Source organism: Haliotis rufescens, unplaced genomic scaffold (assembly GCF_023055435.1).
Source record: "Haliotis rufescens isolate VD_foot unplaced genomic scaffold, xgHalRufe1.0.p SCAF_20, whole genome shotgun sequence".
NCBI lineage: Eukaryota > Metazoa > Mollusca > Gastropoda > Lepetellida > Haliotidae > Haliotis > Haliotis rufescens.
Genome location: NW_025963891.1, coordinates 5,448,499 through 5,461,534, shown reverse-complemented (window position 1 = coordinate 5,461,534; position 13,036 = coordinate 5,448,499). Strand labels below are relative to the sequence as shown.

Below are 13,036 nucleotides of genomic sequence, written 5' to 3'. Positions count from 1 at the left end.
ACGTCCCACACTACAGAATCTTGTAGTCAGGGGTTGGGAGAGGACATGCAGTAAAATATGGATACCCAAATGGACGTGTTATAAACTAACACTACACCTGTGAGAAGTCTTGCAAGCCTTTGTAAACTTCACACTGCCTGTTTTGAGTACAGTGCTGTGTGATACTTTGAAGGAAAGTGTTCACTGTAAGTGAATTATGGACCCGTAAACACATACATTGAACTGATATTCCTGGTCCTACTTAAGTAGGAAGTAAGTTAATGTCAAAGGTTCATGGCAAAAATGTCAGTAATACTTTTACATACATTCCTGTTTTTAAGATATGGATCCATTCCCAGATGAGTGGTTTTGGGGTGATCTGATATAAACTAGGTGGAACATTTCTCAGTAGACAATTTATAAAATAATATGTCGAGAATAGATCATAGGCGATGCATATTAATTGATACAATGTCACTTCAAAATGTTTCATCATATCAAAACTTATCAACTTATCCTTAGTCCAATGATATCAAATGATATCTATATCAGCTGTAGAAATAGACAATTTCTGAAAACTAAGACATATTGGAGGCCATCTTGGATATTCGTCATCACCATGCAGGGGGCGCTGCATACCAGATTTGAATTATATAAAGCACTGTTGTGATTACCCCTAAATACATTATTTATCATACATTACATTTATGATAAACGAGTATAGACTAAAGTCATTAGAGATTTCAACCATGTCGGCGGCCATCTTGGACTGTCATCACCACAAGGGGGTGCTGCAAACTAGGTTTGAATTATATACATGATTGTTGTGATTACTCCTAAATACATTACAATGATAATTTGTATAAATTGGCCAGATAACTATGATGTGTTCAGTATAGATTGATATCATAAGAGATTTCAGCCATGCTGGCGGCCATCTTGGAATTTCTACCACCAGGGGGCGCTGCAAACTATATTTGAATTATATACAGATCTGCTGCAATTCATTCCGCATGCATTAGTGTGGATATATGTATAAATGGATCAAATAAGTATGATATATTGAGTATATATTGATACCATTAGAGAGTTCAGCCATGTTGGCGGCCATCTTGGATTTTCTACCACCAGGGGGCTCTGCTGAGGTGGATCCATATCCAAAAATGTTTGAATGGTTCAATGTATAAGTGTGCCAAGTTTGGTGCTTTTAACCCAAAGTGCACAATTTTAGCCTTAACCGCCCCACTAATGTCGGGAATCTAACCCGTGTCTTCGGCGTGACGAGCGAACGCTTTAACCACTAGTCTACCGCCCCGAATCAGGAAGTAATTAGGTTTTGTACAATACCCGATCATTCCATCCCATAGTCTTATTATGATAGCACGTGGAAAAAAGCTTTAAAATAATCATAAAGTAAATATTAATCCTCAGGATAGCGGAGTTGTCCTTTGATCTTAACGAAAACCTTAGGACCATAGAGATAACGAATATTATTCCTGAGGGGCAAAAACTGTATTTTCTGCATAAAGATTAATCTTTATCTTTATGCAGAAAACAGCTCTACACAAATCAAGGCGCGCGTGTGTATCGGGGAATAACGTTAATATAGGTCCGAACTGATCCGATAAAGTCAAGGTACAATAAATGCAACTGACACGTGTATAATTGCTATCCCATTCAATCTTCCTGATCCCCCATCTGTGTCCGCAAGCTAGTAATAACCCTTGCCACGTCACTAATATACCCTGCGGGGGTGTCGCCACGCTGAGGGGGTTAACCATCAACACAGTGATTGCTTTATATGCGGCTAATCTGTCATTTTGATGACGTGACAGATCTGCAAGATGTGGCCTTTCCCACCTTCTGTGTGCCGTGTCACATCCTGGGATAGGTATTATTAGTAAACAGAAGTTAATTATATGCGTTATGATATATTACAACATATTGTTTAAAGTAATGAAATATTGTATTGAAAAATACTAGCGACAATATTAGATACTGATCTTTATGAATTACTTTCACACTCAGGCATTTTTTCATTGAAAAGAATGTGATCAAGGACCTCTCTCTCTCTCTCTCTCTCTCTCTCTCTCTCTCTCTCTCTCTCTCTCTCTCTCTCTCCACATATATTAGACTGGAGCAGTCTCTGTTTCCTTATACTATGCTGTCGGACAAAATAAAGCATACACTTGAACATTGGGTTTCATGGTTGCTTCATTTTTAGCCACCGTCAAACATGGGTGTATACTTTATAAGTCTTCACTAACCTTGTTAAACCTGTCCGTATCTACCATATATTGTACATAGCGAGTTCCAGCACCATGACTACGGAATGTTAGTCTAACGCTTAGTCTCTGAAAAGATATATTTTTTATAGCAAGAAGCAACAACATTAAAAGTTAAAAGGAGTCCCAGTGAGATGGGAGGTGCATTGAAGAATCTAGACTTACTTCATTTAGGCCACAGCCCTACTGTAAGGGACGGGAAAATAATATGGTTCAGAGACTGAGACAGACTTGAGTAATATCTTCATTTTGTTTTTTGTCAAAACCAGACTAGAATATTGCAAAGCACGTCTAGCTATCTGAATGAAATCAGCATCAGAAATGTGTTGTTTCAGAAGAGAGAAAATGTATTATGTCATGAAAGACTTCAAAGTCTATAGGTTAGTCAAACAACGAGTTTACAGTGAGCACGTGTGACATATGGAACACTGATATAGCTATTAAACGCATCAATAAAATATATCAATAAAATATATATGAAATATACATTACCACATTAAGATTTAATCAGTTATGCATGCATATTTATATGTGTAAACAATAAAAAAATAATCAGTATTTTAGCTTAGTGATTGAACTGATTTGTGCGATTTGCCAATTAAATGCCATATGGAATCACTTGCGATTTATTTATTTGAATGTATTACACCTATTAAAAAAATAAACACATTTTATTTATTCATGGTATCCAGACAGAAACGTTGTTTGTTCATGTAACATAAAAACTTAAAACAATTTATTAATTCTACTGTCTACAGTGATAATAAGTTGACTTTTATTACTCGTTGGTGACTAAACGTAACCATTGTCTTTGAACGAATGGATCAATAAATAATTTATGGATGTAAAACAGGTAAACAAAATGGGATAAGTTCTGGTCTGTAGAGTGATAAACAAGTCATGCTTGTCAGTGTCATTTTTTTCATTATACGAAAGCCATATTTGTCATTCAACAACAATAATTTGCTTATCCATGCTTCGTTTGGGTCACGTGCTTCATTTTTAGCCAATCAGCTAACAACACGCGAGTCGTCCCGGATTATACATTTAGCCCGGAACTCGCCGGTGCCACGTTGAGAAGAGTCGATATAACAGTTGACAACGGTGCAGTTCTCAGACCTCTCCTCGCCTTAGTGCAAGCTTCCACGACATGAATACGTTAGTTATTTTATTACTGGGCCTTGTTGCCTATTCTACAGCAGATATTGTTGAAGAGGATGGCGTGTTGGTGCTAACAAAAGACAATTTTGATGGAGCTGTCACCGACAACGAATTCGTTTTAGTGGAATTTTGTGAGTATAGACCCCAGTGTATCTTATAATACCAGCTCATTGGAGGGCGTATGTTGACAATGAAGCGAAATTACCAGCAACATTTCCTACATTTTGTTTCTCTTGACCTTCATGACAGGATTTTATTTAAACTTCAGGAATACCTGCGCGTTATCTCAGGCGAGTCAACAGGTTCCCGTCCTTGAACTCGCTGACCGTTTTAGTCGGGGCTGTGGTAATCTACCATATGGTTGGATTCAACCAGTTTTGATCGTGTCTGAAGTCGTATTCACCACTTGAGACCTCGTTTAAATACACACACGTGAACACAGCGTTTTCTGGGATGTGTGTATTGATTGAACACTACACGTGTGCAGCCACGCTCACCTGGGTACCTTGGAGGTGTGGCCAAGTTGACACGATTACCCTGCCTTAAAACGAACAAATGTGTCCCAACGAATGTTGACAACAGTTAAGAAGCGATTTCATTTCTACAAATTTGAGTTAAAACCATTTTTGTTATGGCGCCCATACCATAGGTAGGAACTGTTAGGTAACTGCGATTGTGTTATGAAAGTGAAATCCAAAGCACCTATGTTCGTGCATTTATGATGTTCATTTACAGGCTGTGCAGAATCCTAATCGGCACTTTGGCCACATTAGCTCTTGGTTTTTTTAACTACAGATGAATAAATTCAATATAATTGTCATGACTTGACTACCTTAATGGTCAAGTTGATAGGGCCTGGAGATCAATTTAAAGGTTGGTGGTGCGAGCCCCTGTCTAATACCAAAAGATGGTACTTGTTCTTTCCCTGCCTGACGCTTGGCACTAACTTGGGTATTCTCTTTGCGCGGGTATGTGTAGAATGCCATGGTAGTTGGCATTGTCTCTTCATTGCCTGTGTTAGGGATTATCCATATTTTACACATTTTCAGAAGACAGCAGTAAATGGCTTTTTGCGGAATGTACAGGTTGCAGTGGTTTATTGTGTGGGTATGGGGTGTAGAAAGAGAACACGACAGGATCTTTCCACTTTATTGATCTGGTATTGACATATCTCAGCTGGTGCATTGATCTAGTCATAAAATAAATAGAATGTGATGATCTTGGTTGAGTATATTACAGTAAAGTTGAGGGGCTGTTTGATGTGTATTGTACTGATGTCATGTCTTGTAATTAGTAGTATTTTTAAAGATGGAATTGGATTCACTTGGTTCTGTTGTCTTCAAGATTTCCTTTGTGGTCTAGGCCTATGGTTCAATCCCTGGCCGTGTCATAACAAAAGCACTCGTGAAGATCCGGGTTGGAAAAGGTATTCAGCAACCCTTGCTTGCCGTAATATCCCAATTGTGTGGATCGATGCTCATGATGCCAATCACTGGATTTTCTGGTCCAGATTATTTGGTAATGTTCACAGACAGCCTTTATACCTGGAATATTGCCGAGTGCGGTGTTAAACAAAGATCATACCAAAAGATGTTAAAAGATGGTACTTCTTGGTTGCCTTACGTAGCACTCTGCATTAAATGGATAAAACAAGGACTGGCTGGCTCAGAATAATGTATATGAGTTGCATGGGCTAGTGGGCTAGTGCAACACAACCAGCATAAGTCCTGACTAGTACAAGCAGCCACACATGCACATCGCTGTATAAGTGCAATAATCTTGATCATGATGGTGAACCCCATTACACCTCATCTGTTGTCTTCGTCTCTCAAACCCTGGGATATGGACATATGTTGATGTATTTATACTGTTTTAGAAGCTTCAATGAGTGACCCCTATTTCAGATGCCCCATGGTGCGGACATTGCAAGGCGCTCGCCCCAGAGTATGCAAAGGCTGCCCAGACTCTCGCCAGTGAAGGCTCTGGAATTAAACTTGGTAAAGTTGATGCCACAGTTGAAAGTAGCCTGGCTGAGAAGTATGAGGTCCGTGGCTACCCCACCATCAAGTTCATGCGTAAAGGAAAGGCTTCTGAATATGCTGGTATGTATTTTGGATCAAATAGGAACATGGTGGGCTTCACTTCTGATGGGAATATTGAACCACCTCTGTGGTCTCATGGTAGAGCGTCAGCCCAGAGAGCTGAAGGTCCGGGGTTTGACCCCTGGCCGCGCCATACTTAAAGACGTTAAAAGATGGTACTTGTTACCATGCCTGGCACTTGGCATTAAGGGGCTAAAACAAGGACTGGTCGGCTCAATCAGTAATACTGTGAGTGGGTATTCATGTTAAACTGCGGCTTGGTATCTAAGTAGGCTAGCACTATGAAATCGACATTAGTCCGGACTGGCACAAGCAGCTATATGCACTAAGCTTTAAGAGGCAACTGAGGGGATTGGGTGGTCAGCTTGCTGACTTGATTATCCCAATTACTTGGATCGATGCTCAAGATATCAATCACTGGAATGTCTGGTCCAGACTCAATTACTTACAGACCACCGTCATACAGCTGAAATATTGCTGAGTGCGGCGTTAAGCAACAAACAGATACTATTTTCTGACAAACTTTTGAATCCTCCAGGAGGAAGAACAGCAGTCGATATTGTGAACTGGCTGAAGAAGAAGACCGGCCCACCAGCCACCCCACTTAAGACAGCCGATGAGAGCAAGACATTCATTGAGGCATCAGAGGTCGCCGTTGTTGGATTTTTCAAGGTGGGATATTCTAGAGATGACAATTAGTTCTCACTGTTCACTACAGTGTACCAGGGATGTTAAACATGTGGGCAATAATTTGATGTTTGTGTATCATGAATGTGTGATTTATGTGAAGTAATGAATACTGAGCTGATCAGATTACATAATATTTTTGTTGTAATGTTCATGGGGGTAGAGTAGTCTTGTGGTTTAAGTGTTTGCTCACTAATGGCCCGAGAGAACGGATTGCCCAGTCTTCTAAGGCACCACATAACTGGAATACTGTTCAAAGCAATGTTAAACCCAACTCACTCAGTAAAGACCCTGGTTTGATTTCCCCGTTTGGTTGTAATGACTGATGCCATTCTTGTTGCTTGTTGGGATATTGCCGAGATGTTATGAACGGACCATGCTCATATTTTATTGGCTTCATTGTTTTAATTTCTCTTCCCCAGGATGAGGAGTCGGATGCTGCAAAGGCTTTCCTTGAGGCTGCCGGCGGTATTGACGACATTCCTTTCGGAATCACCTCCGAGGATGCTGTTTTCAAGGATAACAAAGTTGACAAGGACTCCATCATTCTGTTCAAGAAGGTACAGTGACATTAGCCTTTCTCCAAACCATCTTCAATCAAGATCCCATGGATGAGAATCAGGTTTCTTACTTTGATGCGATACCTCTGCCTAAATAACTGAAGATGCCTCCATAGATGGTAGTGTCAGATGAACCTGCATTGAAAAGAACGATGCTTGGGTTGTTGAGTTAAGCAGATGTCCTAAAATGATAAGATTTGGAAATTTCACGTTTTTTCATTAAAAACCAAACATACCACAAATATTCCTCAGATGGTACTCCTGTTTGGGTGTAGAAGCAGTGAAGCTCGGAAACAGGGTGTATAAAATATCTTATACAATACGGTGGAGTGGTGTTATTGTTTGGCATTCAGAAATCCCTGATTATATTTGTTCGAGATACCGAAATCAGATAAGCTTGTCTAAATGCTTCACTCACTCGTACCAAGAATTGAATAGTCTCAACACTGATTGGCTGATCCTATTGAAGTGTCCTCGGCTCTTCATGCAGAGGGGTATCCTCGGAGTTATAGATCGGAGTGTAATGAGATTTGGGCAAGCTTGATCTAACTCTGAATGTTGTGCATTATTCATGCAGGGACTGAATCTTTAAACACAATTTGAAAACTCTTTTCCAGTTTTCTTTTGTTGATCCTTGAACATGATTTAAAAACTCTTCAGTGATTTACTGTACATTGTACACTAGTTTTGAGCATATGCAATGCAACATCTAATCTGTTTTTTTTGTTTTACCTTTTTCAGTTTGATGAAGGCAAGAATGTCTTTGATGGTGACTTCAAGGCTGATGATATTGCAGCATTTATTTCTGGAAACCGTTTACCGCTGGTTGTGGAATTTACCCAGGAGGTGAGTTGACATGCATGTTAAGCTTCCCATACCCAGATAGTGAACTTCGCCGTAGTGGGGGTTGACTGAGAGGCTGATTTTCTTAGTTATGGTCATTTAAATTCTTGTAGTATTTGTTTTTAAATGCGACAGCAAGTCTTTGATTTAAAGAACTATTTCATTGGCATGGACACATAGACTTGTCATGTTGTGGTACCTTCAGGTTTGAACACTGAGGTTCTGATTGACATGTTTTAGTTTTGCTTACTGGAACGCTTGGTCACATAAAGAAATGAAACTTTATGGATAACAACTTTGTTTGTAACACCATTTCAGGGTGAATGGTGTCTAGCTAAGTCCCTGGGGAGCCCTTGATTCAGCTTAACACATGGTATCTGAGAAATGTCAGACCAGATCTTTATTGTCAATTCCAGTCTGCCCAGAAGATTTTCGGCGGGGAAGTGAAGAACCACATTCTGCTGTTCATGGATAAAGGAGAAGGCTTCGATGAGAAGGTTGAAATTTTCAAGTCTGTTGCCAAGGACTTCAAGGGAAAGGTGAGATCATATTATTGAGGGGGTATTAAAAAACATGTTTAGTTAGATCATACACCATGAAATTGTCAAAGATTGCATAATTCAAAAGAGGAGGTATTAACCCCAAACTGTTTGTTTGCAGTTGTTAGTTCTTTGCTTTCCGTGGCATGCAGGGGTCTATATGAGTGAAACAACTTTGAAGTTTGTTTGTTGTTTAACGCTGCACTCAGCAATATTCCAACTATATGACAGCGGTCTGTAAATAATCAAGTCTGGACCAGACAATCCAGTGATTGTCATCATGAGCATCGATCCACACAATTGGGATAGAATGACATGCATCAACCAAGTCAGCGAGCCTGACAACCCGATCCTGTTGGCCGCCTCTTACGACAAGCGTAGTCGCCTTTTACGGCAAGCATGGGTTGCTAAAGACCTATTCTACCTGGATCTTCACTGAATCTTCACTGAATGCCCGGGTTTGATTTTCCCCCATGGTTGCAATGTGTGAAGCCCATTTCTGGTGTCCCCTGCCATGATATTGCTGGAATATTGCTGAAAGCTACATAAACAGCTCACTGACTCACTCATCTCGCCTTTGATTGCCATGTGACACACGTTAAACCGATACTGAAATGTTGTATCCTTGATGGCAGGTACTGTTCATCACCATTGACACAGCGACCGAGGACAACGCCAGGATCCTGGAGTTCTTCGGTCTGAAGAAGGAAGAGACACCCGCAATCCGCCTCATCTCACTCAAGGAAGATATGACAAAATTCAGACCCCAATCGGATGAAATTTCCGAGGAATCAGTTCGATCATTTGTCCAGTCATTTGTTGATGGAAAATTGAAGGTACTAGAAAAATGTGTTTAAGTATTGTGATATGTTTTAGGTATAATTTCATACTTTGTGCTTAGATTGGTCAAAGAAGAAAAAAGTAGAATGAAACACTTTCCCCACAACACAAGTTATATTTTATAAAACTATAGGGAATTGTATTGAACCAATCTCAGTTGGATCTTTATTGTGTTAGTGTAAAGATACATATGTGGATGATGTACTACTCAAAAGAAGTTAAACAAACCCGATTATTTTATGACTATAGTTTAACTGTCATGTCACAGATTAACTATAGTCATGAAAAATCGAGTGTATACATTGATCATTTTCCCATGATGAGTTAGTTGCAACAACATAAGTGTATCCAGTTATTAAATATTCTATCTGAAACTCTGGTTATTAAGATTGACTTAGGTTTGAGATAAATATGCTCTGCTGAGTTCCGTCCCATAAACGTTAAGAAATCTATGATTGTGGGTTTGAATCCAGTTTCAAGCATGTCCAACTGAAGGGTCTTATTGAGATAACTGGTTTATTTCAGCCACATCTGATGTCCGAGGAAATTCCAGCAGACTGGGATGCCAAGCCAGTTAAGGTTCTTGTCGGCAAGAACTTTGCAGAAGTTGCACGTAACCAAGAAAAGGATGTTTTTGTTGAATTTTGTAAGTATGATATGCCATTGCAGTGCTTAATGTTCTTGTTGGACTTGAGCTATCTTCTCCTGATGTGCCCTGTTAGATAGATTTGTATTGTGTTAACCTTTATAGCTTTGTCCTGGACCTGATTTAGTCCGAGTATTGATGGAATGACAACTGTTTCAGATGCTCCATGGTGCGGACACTGTAAGCAGCTTGCTCCCATCTGGGACGAACTCGGCGAAAAGTTCAAGGACAATGACAAGGTCGTTGTTGCCAAGATGGATTCTACAGCGAATGAATTGGAAGATGTAAAAATTCAGAGCTTCCCAACATTAAAGTTTTTCCCAGCTGGAAGTGATAAGGTAACTCACATGATCCTTAGGTGATACGTTGAAATGTTAATGTTACAGTTGTTACATAACTTGTCTTGAAATGTGTTCCGTTTGTATCTACTCATGGAAGTTTTAATTGAGTTTCTTGTGATATGCATGATAAAACATGAACAGTTTTTGAGTGCATATGATATGACTAGGGCATATGGCATTGTGGTTGTCGGAGTAAAGTAAGCATTGACTTAAAAAAAATAGTTGTGTAAACTTGTGTAGTGACTGAAGTGATCTGCAACACTATTTTGATAACTTTCCAGATAATTGATTACAATGGAGAGCGAACATTAGAAGGCTTCAGCAAGTTTTTGGAAAGTGGTGGCAAGGAAGGTGCTGGACCTGCTGATGAGGTAAGTGAAATCCACAGGTAGACATGGACATATCTAAGGCTGGGAAGGGTAACTCGGGTCGGGTGGGTACTGAGTAGGACCTGGGTACCCATAGAAATACCCGGACCCATGGTTAGTCACATGATATATTGCTTTATGGCAAAAATGATCTAGAACTCTATGGTTACACTACAAGTCACTAATATTCACATTCTTTCTGACTTTATATCGTTTGCATAAAGATAAAACTTCAGTGTATGCATGACCAGATCGGTTTATACGTGTATCTAAATACATTTCGTCATGAGTACAGTCAAACATTTCCAAAACGGACATTTTGTACCTATCTCTTGAGACCTACAGCGGGTACCAGGGTCGGGTAATAGGGGGGGGAGTGGATACCCGGATAGTTAATTTGGACTCGTCCAAGCCCTAGACACATCAGTCCCATCAAACTTGATGTCATATATCTTGACTTACTCATAGCATCATGCCATTAATGCAGAAACTACAATGTTGAAGAGAATTCTGTTTTGTTATTTTATGTTTATTTGCATTGGGATATGTGCACAACAGAAAGTTACACCTGGTCATCAATTTGTGTAAGGGGCGGTTGGGTAGCACAGGGGTTAAAGTGTTCTTTAGTCAGGTTCAATATCGCACATGGGTACTATGTGTGAGTGTCATTCTGTTTGTTGTTTAACGCCTCACTCAGCAATATTCCAGCTATATGATGGTGGTCTGTAAATAGTCTTGACCACACAATCCAGTGATTGACATGAGCATCTATCTACGATGACATACATCAACCAAGTCAGCAAGCCTGACCACCCGATCCCGTTAGTAGCCACTTTTACAGCAAGCATGGGTTGCTGAAGACCTGTTCTAACGCGGGTCTTCATGGGTTGAGTGTCATTCTGGGTGTGTCTGAACTGATGCTGAAGGCAGTGTAGACGTGTCTTGTCTATCCCTAACTGAGTGGAGTTGTCATTGCTGTTTTGTTGTTTCAGGAGGCTGAGGAGGAGGAGGAGGAGGAGGAAGAAGAAGGCGCGGACCAGGACCATGACGAACTTTAATCAGTGTGCAAGTTAGGCTCATTATTCTCAGTGGCGGGGAATTACTCTCGTTAGCTAAGATATCATCTCATAAATACCATCAATATCATCTTCCATTATCATCTACTCCATGGCTGCAGTGTCAGCGGTTCCAGCATTGTACACGATCTATGTAAAGAGCCCCTGCCACCATTATGGCACTGTGTGCGGGCGGGCGGTCTGTGACCAGTTACGAACTCTGTTGTTGGTGCAAGGGTGAAAGTGTCTACCATGTGTGAATTAGAATTTAAGGAACATTCCTTAACTTAAACGGTTTTTTTTCCGAGAAGTGTCGTGAAGTTTTATTATGCCAGGGGACTGTTATCAGGGAGGACTTTCTCACAAAAAGAATATTTTACAAAAACTATTAAATCATAGTTTGTCTTATGTTTTAGAGGACTTTTACTCGTTTAGTTTGTTACAGATTCCATGTTGTCTCATGGAAGGCTTTGTAAATATTTTTGTTAGATTCTCGGAGAGGTCTGGGAATGTACCTTTCTTGTCTCTTATGAAAGCCTTGTTGAATCGTGCCAGTTAACCGAAGTCTCGTTAGTTACTTTGTGAAATCAAGTCATAATACCTTATAAGTTATTTGAAAATCTGAAAACTGTAGGTCTCGATACAATTTGTATAAACCATCCATCTTTAAATTTAACACATGCTCATCTTTTTGTATAATTAAGATGGAAATAAAAAGATAAATTAACAGGTGTGTTGTATTCTGTCGATGTGGTCGTCAAGCATCTTTCCTGAAGCCACATTAAGTCAACATCTTGGAGAAGGAAATGCAACAGATCCAGCTGAAGCTGGTTGTTCACATGAATGTTGGAAGTCCTCGGTGGGATAGAATTCAGTTGTCTTCAAGTCTGCAATATATGGATGGTTTGATGGCCAAGGCTGTCATACCAAAAGACCTTAAATGATAGTACTTGTCACTCTGCCTGGTGCTCATCATGAAGGGGACAAAACAAGGACTGACTGGCTCAGTACTAGTATACTGTGTCTGAGTGGGGTGTTGAGGTTAAAACTGCAGACGCTCGCTCACTCACTTAGCTTATAAGTGCAGTGAATCATATTAATCTTGAATGCAATGTTAAACACCATTTGAAAAAGTGACCATACCTACTGTAGAAACCATGATTTGACCCATGTCTGTTATACCTGTTGGTTCCACTGTCATGTTCAGCATTTACAACACAGACTGTTTGGGGCTTTCTGTCACATTAAACTGACATGTTTCCTGATGTACCAGAACTGTTCAAAGACTCAAAGTTAAATGACACTTTTGCAAGGATCGCACGTTCCCATGATTACATGAAAAATATAATTTGAAGTTGCCTGCAAACGGCTTGAAAGTTCCCTTGATTGGACAGAACCTCGGGGGCAACAGTTTAATTCAGGTACTTGTGACTTTTCAGTAAGGGAGCATCCATTTAATTTTTATAGGGGTGGAAGAGAAGATTAAATGAATAGTTTGTTGGCAGTGGTAAAGCAAAATTAAATTTTTGTGTGTGTGTGTAAAAACAAATTGTGTTACTAGTGAAAATGAATACAGTAAACTACGGTTATAACGAACTCAAAGGGACCACTAATTTTAATTCGTTATAAG

At 39.8% G+C, this 13,036-nt stretch overlaps 1 protein-coding gene across 1 annotated transcript; it reads left to right on the top strand.

Annotated features, from left to right (window-relative positions):
- Positions 1-3,307: 3,307 nt before the first annotated feature.
- On the top strand, positions 3,308-12,133 carry LOC124123413 (protein disulfide-isomerase 2-like). Its single transcript, XM_046486646.2, has 11 exons — positions 3,308-3,556; positions 5,330-5,527; positions 6,066-6,199; positions 6,637-6,774; positions 7,516-7,620; positions 8,034-8,156; positions 8,792-8,992; positions 9,522-9,642; positions 9,802-9,980; positions 10,265-10,354; positions 11,344-12,133. Exons 1-11 carry the CDS (start codon positions 3,415-3,417, stop codon positions 11,407-11,409), a joined length of 1,497 nt encoding a protein of 498 aa, XP_046342602.1. The 5' UTR covers positions 3,308-3,414; the 3' UTR covers positions 11,410-12,133.
- Positions 12,134-13,036: the final 903 nt, after the last annotated feature.

Excerpts from the sequence above, each read along its gene's own strand:
- LOC124123413 (XM_046486646.2), top strand. The coding sequence starts at position 3,415 with ATGAATACGTTAGTTATTTTATTACTGGGCCTTGTTGCCTATTCTACA. Across the intron at positions 5,528-6,065 it reads AAAGGCTTCTGAATATGCTG|GAGGAAGAACAGCAGTCGAT; the intron begins GTATGTATTTTG and ends TGAATCCTCCAG. Across the intron at positions 10,355-11,343 it reads GTGCTGGACCTGCTGATGAG|GAGGCTGAGGAGGAGGAGGA; the intron begins GTAAGTGAAATC and ends TTGTTGTTTCAG.